The following is a 20,391-nucleotide window of genomic DNA, read 5'->3' as shown; positions in this document are numbered from 1 at the left end:
TGCTAAAGCTGTAACGTACAATTTTTGTGAATAGAAACTTGCATGCAATTCCAGGGTTTTTTATGGAAAAGCCTGTAGGACTTAATAAAGGTAACTTTTAGAGAGAATATGTCAACAGAACTATGCATCACTAAAGCAAGGATATATTTCTCTATTAAACTCATAAATTGAAAATTGCACCAAAAAGTATCATCCTCTATCCTAATTTTAAATGCACGTATGCTGTGTTTCTGAGTTTAATGGCTGCGTATGCACAATGGCTATGCATGAATAATGATGGCCCCTCTTTTCTGTTTCAAATGGCACAAAAGCATTAGCTGATGGCTTTGAACAGAGTGTAACATTTGAGGGGATCACAGGCAGCATGAGATACAAAGTAGAGACAAACTCAACCATGACATGCACAAATATGGCAGATCTAGAACTGTGTAATAAAATATCTTCCTACCACAAAACACTGAATTTCTAAAATCAAAACATTTTGTGGCACTGCATAGAGTGAATAAATTATTTCCTAAAGTGAAAGAAAATATGATATGCCAGTGCAAACTAAAATTAAGTAATCCAGGTTTCTTCTAACTAGTCTTAACTGTGTTACAGATTGGATGCACTGAAATGCAGATCAGGGATCTGCATTTTACCCATTATTGGCAAATTTTTATGTCACATGTTGGTAAAGTGTGTCTTTGTTCCTCTAACAGCTATTCCTTTAGCACAGACAATGGAGGCTGCAGTAGGAATCAAACGGTGCAGGATGTAAACGCTTTTGCCAGTGCTTGGGGCATCCCTGTGGTTGCACCAGCTGGTTCTTTTACCAGCTTTATTCATTTAATTTCCTACAAAAGGAAGGAAGACAAGAGGTACTGCAGGTAGATGCTTACCACACACAGGAGCTACCTAGCCACACAGCACCAAGCTCCTGGCTTCTCACCCCAGACACGTGTTGGGATGAGACACATCCGCCGTGATCCTCTGGGCAGATGGGATCATTTACAGTTGCTAAACCCTAGATTCCCCAAAATGGGAATATATGTCTGCCTCCGAAAAAGATCATGTGTGCTTTGGTGTATGGAGAAGGTGCTGAGGATACAAGTCTCTTTGCTCACCAGTAGCAATGAATGGGGAAAGAATCCAGAGTTTCCTGAGGCAACCTGCAGATCCTTAATCACAGGGATCTTGAGAATCCAACCTGTTTCACTACACTGAAAGCAGGGAAAACTGCACCAGGTTTGGAGTGCTTCCTACCCGATTTCCAGCTGACACAATCACTTTTTATTGTGGATTTTCTGGTTGCCAGCAGAACAATGATTAATGTGCAGCAAATATTTTCTTGATGTGGCAATTATTTTCATTTTCCAAAGTGGCAATTCTACAACAACCCGATAGGTGAGCATGAGGAGGTACGTCCATGAGCTTCCTTTAGTGGAGCTTTGTTTAGTCTACTGGCTGCCTCTTCTGGCTCACGGCTTTTAGTTATATAAGTTATGTATTACATTTCACATTCCTGTCCCCAAAAAATGCTATGTCAATATCCCAAGCTTCCACTGCCAAGACACAAGACCAGCTAAACTCTGTGAGACCAAAGGTCCATCTAGCTCACTGCCAGTGCTACTAATAGTAACTGGCAGCTAAAAATAAGAAAAGGGTAAATACAAAAAATACTTGTCCTGGGATACCCTCCTTGATTTCTGTAATCTTTGGGTTAGAAAGCTTCAGAGATGAAGGTTGCATTCAAACGAACATGTGTAATGGGATCTTCCTTTGATCCCTCCTTCCCATCTTTCTTCCATTAGTTCACCAAATCACTGAAATCCATGTACTTTTGTAGCCCCCAAATAGTTCATTTTGTTTCTTTAAGAGAATTTGGCTCTTCTGAATTCCTGTGTTATGGTCTGTGAGTGGTGATAATCATAAATACTGGCCAGAGACAGTGAATAATTATTTTCTGTTTAGCCTGTCCACGATATTGGTGGTTTTATTTATTATTTCCCTCTTGAATTGACTTTTCTTGCCTGAAATATTTTAATCTTGTAGCTCTACTGTATCCCTTTGGAGAAGGGGTGTCCAGAATCACAACACTATTCCACTGCCCAACTTGCATTCACCAAGGGCTTAATGCACTAATTTGACGCTTGTTGCTTTGCCCTCCTCCTTTCCACATGATTGGTAACACTGCTTGCTATTCAACCCACTGCTGACTGCTGGGATGTTCCAGGAGATCCATGCACATTCGCACTGTAATCTCTCTTCGGAGAAAGAGCAACCACTCACCAGCCTGTAATACGCATATTTAAGGTTTTCCTTATGTGTACTACTTTCCTTCATACTGGGTTTAATCTGTCACTTTATCATCCAGTAATGCAGTGCTGTGAGTGGTTTCTCCAGCTTGTCAGTACATCAGCAAACCTCGGCAACTTTGGATTTCAGCCCCCTTTCCATACTCACAACGGCTGTGTTCAACAGCACAGGTATCAACATCAATCCCCAGGGAATTCCACTGGTAATTACTCTCCACTGTAAACATCAATCCTTTATTTTTATCCGTTGTTTCTTACCTTTATTTTTTAATTTCTACCCCAAAATAATTTCACTTTTTTACCTTTTTTACTGCAGCAATAGAATCACTTTTACTTATGCATTTTATACCTCTCAGAGAACATCACATCCATATGGTATTTTCTTCATATATCCACATATTTACTGCTTTTGTTTCAACCAATGTTGTCAGTACAGAAGATAGGTTTTCTGGTTGTATTTCTCAAGAGATACGGAGCCTCTTTTCAAACCACCACTTCCTGCTCCTCTGGAGTTAAGATCAAACTAATTTATAATTTTTATATATTTTTTTAAAAAAATATTATAATTTGTAAGTTATACATTATAAATATTGATAATAGACAGTTTGGCAGTTTCTTATTTTAGTTAAAACTTAGGTGAAAATTATCTGCCCTTGGTGATATGATACTATTAATTTTATTGATTTATTCTGAAATCTATTCTACTACCATCTCAGTAACAGCAAAAGTTTTTGAGGCTCGATAATTACTGAAAAAGTCTTTCAAATGAAAACTTCACTATGCTCCACCACAGATGATCAACACACAGATTCATTTAGCTTTCTGTTGTCACTCATTTTTCTGAGTTCCTCTGTTTTATTAGATCCAACACACTCTGAAAGAATTGCTGTCTAATGTGTTTTTATTGATAATTTTTATGTCTTTTGCACATTATTTCTCTGAATGTATTTGTCTGCCATACGATTTTGCACTGCAATTGCAAGAATTTATATTCCTTTTAATTTTCTGTATGCATAAAGGACTTTTTGCTTTTTGAAGCATGGCTTTATTACTTTTAATAGCCTCACCTCTTTCACTCTGGTGTTTAATTATGACACAGTATGGGATGTTTCCATGTGGGGAGGAGGACGAGGGGAAAGAAGCAGTCTTTCAAAAATGCTTTTTGATATATAGTTTGAGCTTTTATTAAGCTGCATTTTAAGAGTTTTCATTCCATCTACTGCGTCAGTCAACATAATTAGTGAAGCTCAGTGGCTCACCAATCACAGATACATGGATTTCAATCTTCAGGTTGAAATCATATCACTCGGATGCTATGTTCAGCTTTAGTCTTCAAAGCCTGTTCCTAGAATAAAACTCTGAATTCCCAGAATACTTATCTTTGTCTCCTTGCATCCAAACTTCCTTTAAGATACAACAGCAGTGCTTTACCAATCTATTCTGTCACTCTAATAAATTCTTTACCATGGCATTTTCCTTCCAGAAAGTTTTTAGCATGCCTACCAATAAGTCAAATAAATATGCTTGTTTACATTACACATTCCATCTATTCTATCTTATTTTAGCCTTACATCTTATTTTTTATCTGAATTATGTTTATGACCTCTGCCTAAATATGACTGCATTTTTAACAGTATCCTTCACAATTTTTATACCTGCATTTTACCAATTTCTGTTTTCTCCTAAGACAGATTTCATCCTTACCTCTGTCTTTCTCCATCAGCCTTCCCCCACCCAGTTTGCGAAATAAATACAACTTTCTAATTTGATGTATACGAAGCATCTGTATAGGTTTCCTCTATCCCTTAAAAAGTTAGTTAACAACTGAAAATAAAAATATTGTTCTGATGAGATAAGAATAATAGTTTAGTTCCATGATGCCCTTCATTTCCCAGTGAAGTCAATAAGCATATATATAAAAACATAAATATAAAATGAAAGTTAGAGTTGAAAAAATATTTAAAGTAAGTGAATCTTAATGCCCTAGCACAAAGTCGAGGGTTAAAGGTAAAAGACTAGTTTTCAGTTATTTCCCTGAATTCCCCACTGACACACGGAATGAGTTGTACAGAATTGCTAGCAAGCATTTCTCACATCCTTAGCATTCAGTTTCTAAGTTGCTTTGGCTAAATGTTTGCTCATTTTTTTTTCCTCTAGACTGACACATAACTGGCTTCAACCAGCTTTAAGCAGTTCTTCTGTAATTATTTAAAAAGACTACTTCTAGTAAGCAAAAGAAAACTGAGTTAGCTAGGAAATAATTAAGTACACACTCTTCATCTACAAGTTAAAGTTTATTTTTTATTATAATGAAACCCTTTAAGTAGGGAGAGGAGAGGACTAAAGGATGAGAAATTCCTGTGGTTTCTCATTTAGCTTGCAAGCACTGATGCTTTATTATACTACGTCAAATTAAAATTGTTCCTTCAAATGTAAAAAATAAAAGAGTAAATGAATAAGGCAATTCCTATATTCAAGGATGCATGAGGATATTAACCCTACAACCCTAAACTCTTGCAAATGGCATTAAAAGCGTTTTTCTAACATTTGATTCATGGGAAGGTCCTATTGTATAATGTCTGAGTATATTAAATGGTTAAAAGCATTCCATTAATCAGAAGCTGTGAAGTCAATGGGATGGCTGTTGCAGCGTTCAGCCTCCTCAGAGTGGTGAATTCTGCTGGTTTTGGCTGGGATAGAGTTAATTTTCATCATAGTAGCTGGTACGGGGCTATTTTTCAGATTTGTTCTGAAAACAGTGTGGATAATACAGGGATGTTTTAGTTACGATTGGGCAGTGCTTACACAGAGTCAAGGCCTTTTCTGCCTCTGACACCACCCCACCTCAGCAGTTAGTAGGCTGGGGGTGCACAAGAAGTTGGGAGGGAATACAGCCAGGACAGTTGACCCCAACTGACCAAAGGGATATTCCATACCATATGACGTTGTGCTCAGCATACAAAGCTAGGGGAAGAAGAAGGAAAGGGGACGTTTAGAGTGACAGTGCTTGTCTTCCCAAGTAGCCACTAAGTGTGATGGAGCCCTGCTTTGCTGGAGATGGATGAACATCTTCCTGCAGATGGGAAGTAGTGAACAAATTCCTCCTTTCGCTTTGCTTGTGTGCACGGCTTTTGCTTTACCTAAGTAAACTGCCTTTATCTCAACCAATCACTTTTCTCACTTTTACCCTTCCAATTCTCTCTCCCATCCCACTAGAGGGGGAAGTGATGGAGTGGCTGTGTGGTGCTGAGTTGCATGGGGTTAAACCATGGCATAGTCAACAAAAAAGAGAGGAGCTGGATGTAAGTGAGAGATGCAGCACTGCAAAATGTAATGAATTTTTAAAAATCAGATAGAAGGCAGAAACACAGAAAAAGTAATCACAAGCACTTACCAAAGAGAAAATCTTTTCATACTCTTCAACTGGGGTGCACAGCAGTAGCACCTGAGGATCAATACCATCAAGAGACTCTTTTTAAGAGTCAAATGCAACAACTTGTGCTGCAGATGCCCATGTTACTTACAGGAATAAAGTTCCTATAACTCATATTGCTTGGCTCTGAGTGGAATCAAAGACTCAATACACTTAAACACCACTAGAGCAGACAGCTTGTAGAACGAAGCAGTCAAAAACCCACAGTAGCTGAAGCTTTCTGAAAATGTGGAGGTAGTAGAGAAGGTTTAAACAGTACTTCACAATACATACGTAAAAAGTGGAGTCAGCAAAACGAATATTGGCTGGGAAGTAGCCATAAATCTCCTTTTGGCAATATGTGGTTCCTCAGCATTCAATCTAACTAGGAAGAGATAGCAACTCTAAAACCATCTTGCAGGAGTTTCAGAAGCAAACTTGTAGAAATGTGACATGGACACCATAAGGATCTGAAGGATGGGAAACATGATGGCATTTATGATTTGAGGCATATCTATCTTTCAATCACTGCAGCCTCTTTAACCTCTCAAATTCCAACAGCACAGGTAAAATTATGCATTATAACCACAAGCCAAAAAACCTAACTAGCAGCAAGCACAAGTAGGATGGGTGACTTTGATCATAGTCCCCAAGAACACAAAAAATCCTGTATTCATGAGAACTCCTTATGCAAGAGTGGAACAAGGACTGCAGAGGGGTTTGATTCTCCTGAAGAAAAATAAGCTATCAAATGAGTTTCAAGGGGAAGAAAGGTCTTGGCAGGAGACTCCTCAGCTCTTGGGGTAAGTTTCTGGTTTTTAATGGAAAAGAAGATGAGAAAGGTTGAGTGAGAGCTGTCTGACTAAATGTATAGGTTAAGACCTGACGGAAGCATGAGGACTGCCTTTATGGTTATCAGAGATAAAAGAGAATACAAAGGGTGAGTTTCATCTCATTCTGGAGCAGTCTCCTACAAAGTAGGCCGGAAAGAGTATACCCTAAAAAGCCTTTGATTGTAAAGAGAACAGTGGTTGATGACTTCAGATGTAGACTTTTACACCTCACTTGCCCAGAATGTGGTGATACAAAACACTTTGTCAATGTCAGCCCAACTCAGCCAGACCTTTTGAAGACAAAGCATTTTAGAATAAGAGTCGGAAAACATGGCAGTTGCCTTGTTAGAGGAAGGCAGTTCTTTAACAACATGATGGGATATCCAGAGGAATTATCAGCTGGTTAGTGAAACCATTTCATGTAGGTCACCAAAGAGCTCCTGTTCCAGGATCTTAATTCTGTCTCCCAGCTTCAAATTCTGAAACTGGAACAGAACAAGAACCAGGCTGAATAAATCTCTATCATGTGTTAGGGCTATTAACTGATAACTGTGATAGCCCAAAGGGATCTGTGGCTGCACTGACTAAACTAAACAGCTCTTTCTCATCAAATCACAAAAGAGACTCAATCATAGGGGAGTTTTTCTTTCTATCTCATTAATTCAGTTTCTGCAAAGCCAATACCAGTCTGGAATCTTTTCCAATATATGCATTTCTCACATTTATTTTTCTCTGCTTCAGGCAATGGAAGAATGAGCAAATGTAACAAGACGACGCTATTAAGTCACTAACTGCCCAACAGCAAGGAGGTAGACCTATTGGGAGAGAAGTATCTCAGAGCCCCAGGTTTGGGAGCTTCATTGCATAAAATTAATGTATGTGATCAGAAGGACCTGTCTTTTTTTTTTTTTTTTTAGTGTCATGGTTAAAGCTAATTTCCTTCATCAATGAGAAAAAGTCAACTTATTAAATGCAAATCTTTCATACTGAATGATTCCTATTGATTTTCAAATGTACTAAGTAATGTAAACTTCTCCTATATGATCAAAGCCTTTTACTTATCATACATAGTGATCTTGGTTATCGCTGGGGAGTGACCCTGTAACTTCTAGATCATAGAACACAGTCTTTACAGCTTAAGCAAAGAGAGTCAGTCTTTTAGCTTAAGGTTACAAAACAGTTCACATTATCTGTAGTTCAAGCACAGCCAAAGATATGCAATACATACTAAGGAGAGGTTACATGCAAATGTACAGACTGATGAACCCTCAAAGGCACTTTCCATTTTGCCTTTTCTAGGTCTGTACAGAAGCTGATAACCTTGAATGCACTGAAATAGCTTAAAGTTACTGTGGAAAAAACAAATATGCTTAAAATGGTTTTATATGGCATTGAATTTAAAGAATTAAGAAAAGTTAAAATTGCTTATCGTTTTAAAATGCAGAATATCTTAAAATACATTGCTTTAATTATTTAAAAGGGCTCCAGTTGCTCAAACTAAGTCATTTTTTAAATTGCTCTAAAATTTCCTTCTCTTGACAACAATTCTTTCATTAATTAAGAATATTTTTCATTCTAATTTTTCTAAATGCAATTTGCAGCTAAGAATGCCCAGGTCTCTGATTTCAAACAGTAAAGAGCCACAATAACTGAATAATTTTTGGTTTTATTTTAGATCTTTGTTTAAAAAAATAATGCAGTATGTAAAAAAAAAAAGGCAGATCAAAAAGTCTTGAACTCATGTGCTCTCCTTTACCACAAGAAACATACAGCACAGAGAATATCAGTGTAAGCTCCTTCACGTTGCTCTGTCTTTCTGTTCGAACTCTGGTCTTCAAAATTCACTCTCTGGAAATGAATTTCACAGGGTGGACTATTGAAGAAAGTTCTTGTTTTTCTTAAGTAGAACACTAGCCTTTTTTTCTAGAGTCTGAAGAAACTATTCTGATCATCTTGTTGGATAGCCAGAGGTTCAAGATCCTACCTCCCTGCAAAAACCCAGATCATTTCTGATGAATATAGAACACCTTTGGGGGGCTCATCCACTTTTGGCTTAAAGAATATTTATGAAGTGCAGCCAAGTTGCATCTTACTCTTCTTTTGGATAAGCTAAAGGGACTTCTCTCCATACTCATTTAAAACAGATTTTCTAGGTGGTGTTGTTCTTGTGGTAAGAACAGTTGTGAATTTTTCTTAGTGTTCCCTCCTGAAAATCCTCCACCTTCTCAAGATCCCATCTGCAGTGCTCACACTAGATCTAGACAATGCCACTAATGGCTGTCATGTTGCCTAAATCAAGGAAATTAGATATTCTGTACTTTCAAATTACATTATCTTGAGTTTGTATTAAAATTCAAATGAAACTAAGCATGACATTAGGAGCTCCAGTTACCACTGGAACAGATAGGTATGTTTCTTTCAAAGTGGGTGATTTTTAGGATACAGCCCATCCCTCATAGGCATCTCTTCTTAGCAGGAACTGTATTCCATTTTCCTCAAGGTGTCCTGGTTTTGGCTGGGATGGAGCTAACTTTCTTCCCAGTAACTGCTGTGTTTTGGATTTAGTATGGGATTTTGGTTTGAAGAACATCAGTAATACACTGATGTTATTAGCTGTTGCTAAGAGATCAAGAACTTTTTCCAGCTTCCCAGGTTTTCCTAATGTGCAGGTGCAAGAAGCTGGGAGGGGTATAGCCAGTACAGTCGACACAAACTGGCCAAAGGAAGTATTCCCTACCATAGATGTCACGCTCAGTATAAAAGTGGGGGCTGGCTGGCGAGCAGCTCTCTCTCTCAGGATTGTTCTGAAATCGCTCTCAGTGCCGTTCTGTGATCGCTGCTTGGGACAGGTTGTATCAGTTGTCACATTGTGGGGCAGTGAGAAATTGTGTATCATTCATTTTGTGTATTCTATTTTAACTATATATTTTTATTGTTATCATTATTTATATATGTACTATTGTCTTTTCCTTTGCTGTCCTAGTAAACTGTCTTTATCTCATCCCATGAGTTTTCCTTTCTTCCTGATTCTCACGTCTATCCCACTTGAGGGGAAAGGGTGAGCAAGCAGTTGTGTGGTGACCTGTATGTCAATGTGACGGATGCACTTGACCCCTTAACCAAACTAGCAGTAGTTTGGTACAGGCTCCAAAGGAGGTAAAGACCTGAGCCATAGCTGGGCCAAGAACTCCTCTAGTTTCAACCTGTTCTCTGAAAACTCACAAAGAGCAGAGTGGCACAGTGAGCATCGATACATATGAGCTTGGAGCACCTGTCATGCGGATTAACGTATGAATAGCAGGTAGCTTTTCCAAGACTCGCTTATCAAGGAACAAAGAAAGTTGTGTGTGCAAGGAGTCTCATGCATACCTTTCCCAGAGCATGTAATTTGGCTACAAGCCAACCACTTTATCCTGTAAGTATGACAGCCTAAAAGGACCTTCTTTGAGCTCTCCCTGCTAGGCAGCATGGCTGCATAGTGGTGATCTCCCCTTGAGATGGGACGACTTTCAAGGTTGGTCCTTGAGGCAGAGAAACCTCTGGTAGATCTTTGGCAAGTGACTGACAGCGTTCTGAATTAATCCTAATGAAACATTACTAATCCATGTAGCTAATCAATATTAATGATTATAAACTTTGGATAGTTTATTCCATTAGACATAAACCACTGTCCAAGTCTGAGACTATGATTTGACCTAGTTACACCTAGGCTCCATAAGGAGTTTAGAAAGCAAGTGGGTCCACTCTGAATCTCCTGACTTAATGGGAGGGTCTTCTTACCCTTTTGCATCTCCAGTCTCTGTATGAGTCATTATAACTTGATTCTAACTCAGTTTTCCTTTGTATGTTTCTTCCATGCAGTAATTAATAAGGTGAATCTTGCCATCAAACTTATTAAACCTTGGTAAACTTTGTTAAATTCCATCAAATGTATTGAACTCTGTCGAATTATTATTCTACCTCAATAAAACCTATTTCTGCTTCTCTCTTTTGAGTGAGATGCATTCCCAACAGTCAGACAAAACAGACAACTCTGCATAAATATATATTCTGCATTGCTACTTACTGCTAACATAATACAATATGATCTATAAATGATGTTCTGACTACCAGCAAGGGCGAAAACTTTACCTTCCAGTTGTAAATACCAAGTATTGACTAAAAGGAATGAAACCTGTTAATTTAAAAATGGATACTTAGCAGCCCTCTGTTAATTAACAACACTTCTCCTTTACTGATCAGCCATACTGAGAAGCTCAATAAGGTCCCACATAGAACTTACTACAAAACCATTAGAGTTAAAGGGAAAAAAAAATCTAAAATTACAGTCCTTAAAAATAATAATAAGTTCTAAAGACAATGGCAGAGTTATGATCTCCTGGAACAGTAAAAATTTAATAGTTGTGTGATACAGCTATCGCACATGAAAATTCACACAATCATTTCTGGTCAAAACCTCATATAATACAGATTGCTTCCTTGTGTAATCTTAAAAATAATCTACAGCATTCCTTTGTAAACATTGAGTTGTTAGATGCCAAAAATTTGACAGTTGTAGGCACTGAAGATTACTCACCCTTGAAGGTCTCACTGCAGTATAAATTACGGAGAAATGAATCCCTCGTTCCTGCAGATCCATGGTCAGTCTTCCAATTATTTTGTCTATAAATAGAAACATGTATAATTTAACAAACTCTGTAAGCTGAGAAAGCGAAAATTCTACAGTAGTTGGAGAAGTAATGACCTAGATGCTTAAGCTTATTTAGTTTATTTAAGTAATATAGGTGCTCATAACATTTATGTCTCAATAGGTACAAATGGGATAAGACATGTTCAGTGTCTTGCAAAATGCACAATTTCAGTGAGACAATACAAAATAAATACATTACAACAGTTCAGAAAAATAAGTGATTTTGAAATCGAGAAGTAAATACCGTAGAAACAATACCTGAAAGATTGGACTTTGAGCAATTAAAAGCAAAACCAGAAGAAATTTCTTAAGAGATGAGAGCAGGATGTATATACTGCTAGTCAACTGAGCAGTTAATAAATAAATAATAAAGCTTAAATAGTATTATTCTCTGAATTAGAAAGTAGAGATAACCAATCACTGAGAAACAATGCTCAAAACATTGTGCTTAGTTTGGTGCATGATATGCATAATATTGGCTGCAATATTCCTTTTCGCTTCAGCGGATCTAAAGCCTGATTCTGCACCCTCAACAGGATATGGAAAATTTTGCTGTTGACTACATTGGAGGTCAAAGCAAAAATACGGTGGAATACTTCTGAAAAAGGAGGAAAAGCCAAGTAAGGAAGAGAGGACCTTTCAAAGAGGTCCAAAGATGCCTCCACAGAAGATTCTCCTTTAGTTCTGAAACCACAGGCAGCTGTGACAAATACTTACAACTGATAAATGTCTTCAAGCTGTATGCAGAAATATTAACATCTGCTTATGATAAAAAGCATAATAGTTGTGAATTGAGAACCATTATTAGTGCTGTTATTGGGACTGACAGAGAAATAAGAAAGCAGACTAACATTTACTGTTTCAGTGCCTTCCCACTTCTCATCCATGTAACAGTTGGTGAATGGATATTTTATAGCCTCAACATACAGGCTTCTCGGATTTCGAGGTTGTACTCTACAGAAGCTGTATTTCATTTTCATGTACTGGAAATGGAGCTTATATTATTATCCTTTTAAACCTCTTCTATTTACAGTAATTATGGTCTCCTGGCTGAGTAAAATATTTAGCTTTTGTAAAAATGCAAGCACGGGTTTTTCTGCAGGGTTTTAACCAAATTAATTTCCTCCTATCAGTCAAGAATCATAGCTATGTAAAGTTTCCCTTTAAGAAATTAGTGCTCAAAGGATCTACTATAAGAAATAGACTTACTCAGAAAAACAACAGCTTATATACTACTAGTGCAATTACATAGCAGGAGGAGGCATTACATAATGTACATTTTGTATTTATGTGCGCAGAATACAGCTCACTGGAAATTCTCAGCAGCCTCAGCTAAAAATTGCAGAAGAAAAAAATAGTACATAGAAAAATACATAGATTGTTTTTTTTCTTTTATTAAGGCAACTGATTGCTTTGTGAAATAACACGTTATTTGCATTTCACTTCAGGAAGGAGCTACATGTAACTATAGTTACCAGTAACATCTATAACTCTTGCCTTTGGGAAGATTCTAGAGGCAATGCCTTCATTCAGAGAAGCTGCTCTGAAGAGCAGTTCTGTGAAGAACACCCTTATGACAACAGAATTGATACAGATCTTTGTTTGCCTGTGATCAAAACTCTACCTTGCTCATGAAGTATTTGCAGATTCTCCAAGGAAAAGGGTCCAGATTTGTTCACCATATTTTAAAGCACCTAAATTACATGCCTACATAGAAACATTAGTCATCCCAGGCTCTTTCTTTCATGGAACAAGAGGCATTTCCAGATGGTGATATTGATGTTAGAGTGATTTTAGAGTGGTTCTATTGAAGGAGTTTTTATTCTTCTTTTAGATAGCATTGATCATAGATCTATGCATGCATACACAGATCTATGAATGTAAAACAGTTTGTCTAGGATAACAACTTCTAGTTAGCATAACTGCCTTCATCTGTGCCTTGGTGGAAGTATTAAACCCTTCTAACTCACCGAAGACATATCCCTTGAATTTCATCAGGAAGAGCAGGATTAGTGCTATTATTAATTTCTAATCGACCTTAATTTCTCTGTGTGATTTTACACATGGATGGAAGGGCCGGAAGAAATGAACTGAGAAGAAAGTTCTGGAAGGAGAAAAGTGAAAAGAAAAGAAGAATATGAACTATGAACAAGAGAGAACAGAAAAGAGCAACATGGCGGGAGGGGGGTGGGAGAGAAGAGAAACAGTGGAAAGAGGAATGCACTGAGAATCATCGCATGCAGATGGAGTTGTAGGCAGCTTTGCCATTGATTTTGATGTATGCTGGATCCAGCAGGTAAGACTGAGATGATAGAATGCAGCCTTCTCCTGGGGAGAGAAACGTTTAGGAAAACTGGTAAAACCTGAGTAATAATGTCAAACATGCAAAAGAAAGAAAGAAGAAATACTGAAAAGAAGCATAAAGAAAATAGGAAGTCTGAATCCCTTGAAACTTCAGCAGATTTGGATTCTGAACGCCAGCTTGGATTTCGTAATGAGCCTCATTTTAATAATATGCTAAAAACTCCTGCTTACTCCAGCTTCTAGATATTTCAGAACAGCACATTTCCCTTGGGCAGACTCTGAGCCCATTTGTTCTGTCTTACAGAGCTTCCTGTCTGCAGTGAGTAAAACAGCAGGAGAGATTTCACTGACATTTTATTACATCAGGTTTTGAAACCCTCGACTGTGGAAAGGAAAGAAGTTGCTGTGACAAACATAAGAGGCTTCATGAACTTTGAGGCAGACCACTACAGATCTGCAGTGTTTTTCTATGGGTTTACTGTTGATATCGGAAAAAAAAAAAAAAAAAGCACAAGCAATACTTAGGGGTTAACAATTCTCTTGTCATATTGCAGGTGTGTGACAAATTGTACTTTTTGTTGCTTACCCAGATAGGACCTAGCAGCAGTCACTGGTAACAAACACCAATAACTCATGACCTTGCAAGCAGTTCTGACCTTGAAGGATCTCCTGACAGCAATATTCTGCAAATTACCGTGGTCGTGCTGCAAACAGTACCTAGACACCTAGAGCTGCTGGAGCCCATGGTTTGGGAAACTGTGTTTGGGACACTTATCTACTACTTTTGGAATAACTCTCTTCCAGCTCTGCCATCTGCTGCACAGATCTTCAGAGGGATAATTTTAAGGAATTGTGGCTCAGTAAGTTTCATTTCAATTAAAACTTCCTGCTGATATTATTTCCAGTTTTTATTCAGCAATGCATTGAGTGGCTGCTTTGGCAAATAAACCAGAAGGTAAGGATTCAGACCACAGTCCCATCTTTCCAGAGCACAGCTGAGATGCAGAATACTAAGTGCAGATTTTGCACTTGGGCATACAAAGGGGCACATCTTCCCTGATCCACTTACCTTTGTCCTGGTAACAGCCAGTTGACACTAACCTGAAAGTTGGTATGACCTGTTCCTCCATCATCCCACAGGTCCCCCCTTAACTTTGCTATTGCAAAACAAAGTGGCCTGAGACAGAGTTTGGGAAGCTTATTCTTGAGTTTGTGCAGCTGATGAAAGAACTGTCCCATACAGAAAAAGCTCATGTTTAGCCAAGGTCAACATTAAGCCAAGGCTTTTCCTATCTAATATGCTCTGGGGACAAGAAAAGAGAACTAAACAATTCCTCTGCAATTCACAGATGGAAATCCAGCTCCTTATTTGAGTAAAAAAACTACACTCACTTTGGAGTAGTGCAAAAACAAAGTGAAAAGGACACATCACTGATTTCAGTACCAAGGTATTTTCCCTTGGTTTTCAAATCTGCTTCTGACTTTACAGCCCCAGCTCTGGGCAGAAACAGCCGTAGGCACTAAGGTCACTGTTTAGTTACCAGCCCACTACACCATACTGAACTACGCTGTGTGTCCTGAAACTACCACTACAGTGATCTGCAGACTTTGTAACTCCATCTCTAATTTAGAGTACTAAGTGAAAGCCCAGCAAAAAAAAAAAAAAAAAAAAAAGATGCCTCTCAGTGCCTCTTTCGTGTATGGCACCTCTTTTTCAGCCAGATGCTAGGCAAGAAAAGTTTTATTACAGTGTTATATGGAGAGATTCAACTTTAATATGTAGTCTTTAATACCTGCAAAACCAATAAAAGACTCTAAAATCAAAGGCTGGGAAGGGCATCAGTACTGTTTCACAAAGATTACAGAAACATTTCCTATTCATTCAAACACCCTCTGCTGAGACCAAGACCTTCGAACTGCTGGGGGAGCCTGACACCTTCAGCTGCCAGCGTGCAAGATGAGATGCAAGGAGGCAGCCTGAGCTGCACCGAGATGCAGGGTTCGTACTCTGAACTCGGAGGGTCTCAGAGCATGAGCAAAGGCCCCTGCCTGAAGCAGAGGTGAATTATTGTTACATTCCAGGTCACAGAGCTATATCCATTTTGGTGGATTTTGAATCAGAGACTCAATACTTCAACATTGTGATAATTGACTGCTTATAAGTACTATAGATGGGGGGGGGAAGAAAACCTTTAAATAGCAGTATTACAGCAAAGCCTAGGAACTAGAGAATGCAATCTGCTCCAGTGAAAACACAGATTTAGCTAATAAAATGTTAGTTATATCTTGGTCATATTGCTTACCATTTTCAGCAATTGCTTCCAGGGTGGAAATCTCATTTAAACCACTACAAAAAGAGTGGGAGAAAAATAATTAAAAATCTTTGCTAGGCAAGACAATGTGAACCACAAACGTACAAAGATACTGACTAGTAAAAGGATTACTGTCTGTGTCAGTCCCTCCATTGTTCTCTCATCTCCTCCTTATGAGCCTTTTCTTTGGCAAAGCCATTAATAGTGCAAGGACCACATCTTCAGCTGATTCCTCAAACCCCTCATCTTCCTTAGCTGCAGAGAAGCCAGACTACTGATGTTATTTTGACCAATCTCTGTGCAGCTTTCTTTTCATTTAGTGTTGTCTAACATTTGGACATGAGCTTCTTGAAATGGGTATCATGTCTTTTTTTTGTGTAGTGACGTGATAGCTGTAATCGCACTTCCTTAGGACCCATCGATACGTGCACCGTATACCAACATGTACAAATGCCCAAGTAACAGGCTAGGAAGAGGAAAGAGCAGGAGAAGCTGAGCAGAGGGACTCAATACACCTATGGCTTATATTTTCTAAATATACATTTACCTGAAGAAACGGTCTCTCCCTACCCCTGTTAGATCAGAGTTGCCATAGGCCTAGAAACATGAAGAGTTACAGCCCTCCTCTTCCTTCTAGAGTGATGAAAACCAGACTCTCTATTCATATTAACTTCAGGTTTGTCTGTATGTTTATTTGCTTGCTTATTTATCCTGCCAGGTTTTTTTTGACCCCTGGAATGCCTTCTAGCAATTAATTCTGCAGGTTAATCATGTGTTGAATAAAATAATTCAGCCTTTCTGCTAAAAGTGTGTTGCCATTTAGTTTTATTAGTTGTCCCTTTGTTGTCACATAATGAGGCAGACAAAATAGGAATGCCTGATTGACTTTCTTAACATAATTCATCTATTACACCTGGTAAGCTCAGCAGGGGACTTTAAAAAACATAGAATTCATCCTTGAAAGAAAAATAATTTGCTAACCCTGTAAGACTCCACCTTGGTTTTTAAATTTCCTGAATACAAGTGACATTTTCAAAAGCTGTAAAAATCGCCCACAGATGTGGGTCAGTTTTGTTTGTGAAAATCTCCTACCTGCCGTGTGGTTGTAGCTGAACCACCAGTAAGTTTGGTTTAGATGTATTCGCTTCCAGCTGAGAGACATCGAGATTAGTTATGTTTGTTAACTTCCAATCTCCTGACTCCTGAAGAAAGCTCAGAAGATGCCTGGTAGCCTTGCAGTCAACAGCTGGCAAAACTAAAGATGAAGGAGAAGACCGAAGAATTTCCTGTAAGAAATTTATGAACAGTTTATTTACTTGCTTAATAATTAAACACAACCTTTTTTTTTTTTAGCTATCCTTAATTTAATATTCAAGGTGAGGAACCACCATGGTAAACACGATGTGAGTTCTCACCAGCCTGATGCCAGCTGCAGGCTGCCCTTGGAAAGGGGCAGTGAAGAGACACTTGTGTTGCTCTTATTCCTGCACCTTCTCAGGGCAAGCTTAAGGTACTCAGTGACATAAAATTCTTACTGTCCTTCCCACACGTGTGGTGGAAGAGGAGAGGCAGATGATGTAGAAGTTCTCAAGATAAGAATGTTTTCAAGAGACAGGTTATGAACACTGCCAGAAGCAAAGCTCATCAGGCCACCATGTAACTAAATGCTCTCAGAGGTGAGAAGGAACAATGTCAGGCACTTCAAGATCCAGCAGCTCTGTTCAGCACCGAGTCATACTTTGCATTATAAACACCCTTCCTTTCTGTACATCATGGTGGTACAGCACACGGTACAGACAAATATCTAATTTGTAATGTGTTTCAGGACCTACAGAGCCTTCAGACACACAAACTTCATGTCATATACTTTCTATCTTTCTACTGAAAATACAATTATAAAGCTCAGACTGAACTTGTTCAGACAATCAAGCATCATGGTATCTATGACTTTATTTATAATTCTCATAGCTGAGTTTCTGATGAAAATACTTGAGTGAAATTAATTTAAAACCATTCTCATTCTATAAATTTTAAACCTGTGTAGTTGAAAAACATCTTTCCAAAGATTTTTCTTGATAATAAAATTAACTTGAAATACTCGGGGAAAGAAAATGCAAGATGCAGACCTGAGAATTATCTAAATTAATGTATCCCAAATTTAATGTGAACATTAGAAGGTATTAACTGAGTCCTAGTCTACAACTTACTAACTTTGATTTCACATTTTCTACATTTAAGTCTAGATTGAGTCTGTCACTTGATCCAACATTCAGATATTCAAGTTGTTACAGACTCTCTCTCCCCCTCTAGCTGATGCAAGTGTTGTGGTGTTGTTAACACTTTTCTCCTCCTACTCTTTTTCCTTTTTATCTGTTCTCTGACTGCCTACCACTTTTCTGACCTGCTTTGGTTCTTTCTAACTGCTCACATGTTTTCCTTCCTAGGCAAAGGCTAGTTATTTTCATATGTCTGTAGATGCTCATAAGGGAGAATTATGCAGTATTGTCTGATTTGCCAGACTGATAGAAAAATAACTGCTGAAATTAAAATAGAGTAGAAAGCACTGATCTAGTTCACAGATCTTTGAGTGGGGTTTTTAGCACTGCCTGGAAGGAAAGGATGATGCATTTCATTTTGGATTGTTTTGCATATATGAATTTGGAGCTAAAATCCTAAGCAATAGTAAATTATTTTATTTCATTTTTGATATTTTAATCTCTTGATCCCTAGCAGCAAGCAGAATGGCTTTCGTTCTTCCAAGGAAATATATAATGCTGATTACCCATTTACTGTAGAATAAGATATAAAATGCATCATTACTGAGCAATATCTGAATTGTGCCTCTGCTCCTAACCAGTCCTGCACTGCCATCTGTCTCTGCTTCTGGCCACTGGTATTCAACTGTTTTCCAGTTGAAGGGCAGACACAGCTGGATATTTACTCATTAGCATCAGGTAGCCATTTAGATCCCACGCCTCTTGCTTGTCGTTCTTGACATTTGGCCAGAATTTCAGCTACCGTGGATATCCAAAATACAAGAACTCCAAAAGAGGGCAGAGAGTGAAGAGGACTACTGAGGAACACCTGATTTTGCATTCTGACAAAGGACTCAACAAGAGGTACAGCCACAGAGCAGCTAGGAAAGGGAAAGGCAAAGGGTAAAGGAAAGGGAAAGGGAAGAAAACCTCCTATTGAGTTGTCAGACTGATAGCAGAACTTCATACATTAAATGCCAGAATCTAAAACCTGTCTATGGGCAGCTTACTCTGATTATCAGTACATTTACCTTCTTTAGTATCTGAAGCACTTCTCCTGAGTGAAATATTAAAGATAGTAAAGGCAAGGGCTGACTGATGAATTGAAGCAGCAAATTCTGGTACATCCTCTTGGGCAACAAAGTAACTGATGAGATTCAATGCAAATTGATTTGAGCAGAGCACAGGATGAGGAAAAAAACAACCCTAATTTTATGTACACAATAACAGATAATAGACTCAGAACTCAGTGTTACCCTTCAGTAATGAAACCTTAAGAGGCACAATGGCTCTTTGAAAATGTCAGTTCAGTGGCTGATAGTGATCAGAATTGAAAAATTAAATATTTTTTTTTTTGAAAAGGCTAGAGAACAAAACATCCTCATGTCACTGGATAAATCTCTGATGAACTTCTATCTTTATTATTATGCAATTCTTCATGCACCATTGAAAACAATAATATAATAAAACTAAAAGAAGTAAAGGGAAAGGAAACAAAGACAATCAAAACTGTAGTAGGACCTCTGTGTCACACGTGACTAAGGAGTGCTCCTCAGTCTATGACCACTGAGTGAGGATGCGATGGAGATAGAGAACCACAAACAGAAATTACTTACAATAATAATTATGCAGCTGCACAGCTGGCCGCTAATTGGAGTGTGTCACCATACACTGCAGTTTTAAGGAGCTGTGCATCGTCTGGGGAAAGCCAAAGCTAATATTAAAGAAAAATAGTTTGTAGAGTAGGTGACTGCTTGACAAAAAAAAAGTTCCCCAAGTGCTAATCTTTGTAGTTTATTATTTAATTAAAAAGTTATTTGAATGTTTCAGATAAATGATCTACCTATAAGATTCCTCTTGTATTATCTGGAAGTAAAATTCTTTTATTGCATACAAACCCATTGATCCCAAAAGCTCAAAACAGCTGCTGATGTACCTGAACAAATCTAATACCTGCAAATGTCTCTGTGGTTTACAAGCCTATAACTCTTCCACAGATAACACTGCCTTCTTGCAGTACACATGCTGCTACATGCACACATACATTGTGAATGAGATCTCCAGTTTAAGTTTGTGAATAATTTTGCATTTCTGAAGGATACTCTAGTGACATGGAATGTCTATTATAGCTTAATGAATCACTTGTATAATACAGACTGTGAAGGTATAAAAATTTGTGATTATGCAACATCAAAGATTCTGCTTTCCCCAGTCAGAAAATTCAGACCTGACCTTCACTTTGTCTTGTGTTCTGTGAATATTATGACAGTCTTTCATAGCATGATTAA

The 20,391-nt window shown here is 38.1% G+C and overlaps 1 protein-coding gene across 1 annotated transcript in view; it reads right to left on the bottom strand.

The window, feature by feature from the left end:
• Positions 1-20,391, bottom strand: part of LOC104485137 (V-type proton ATPase subunit S1) — a 54,557-nt gene that overhangs the window by 24,251 nt on the left and 9,915 nt on the right. Inside the window, exons 4-6 of the mRNA XM_086739991.1 lie at positions 16,941-17,134; positions 15,840-15,883; positions 11,119-11,204 (exon numbers count right to left, since the gene is read on the bottom strand). Coding sequence (XP_086596117.1) covers positions 11,119-11,204; positions 15,840-15,883; positions 16,941-17,134 — 324 coding nt within the window. The remainder of the gene's footprint in view (positions 1-11,118; positions 11,205-15,839; positions 15,884-16,940; positions 17,135-20,391) is intronic.

This window comes from Chlamydotis macqueenii, chromosome 1, assembly GCF_036417535.1.
Source record: "Chlamydotis macqueenii isolate bChlMac1 chromosome 1, bChlMac1.mat, whole genome shotgun sequence".
Taxonomy (NCBI): domain Eukaryota; kingdom Metazoa; phylum Chordata; class Aves; order Otidiformes; family Otididae; genus Chlamydotis; species Chlamydotis macqueenii.
This window is presented reverse-complemented; position numbering and strand designations above follow the sequence as displayed.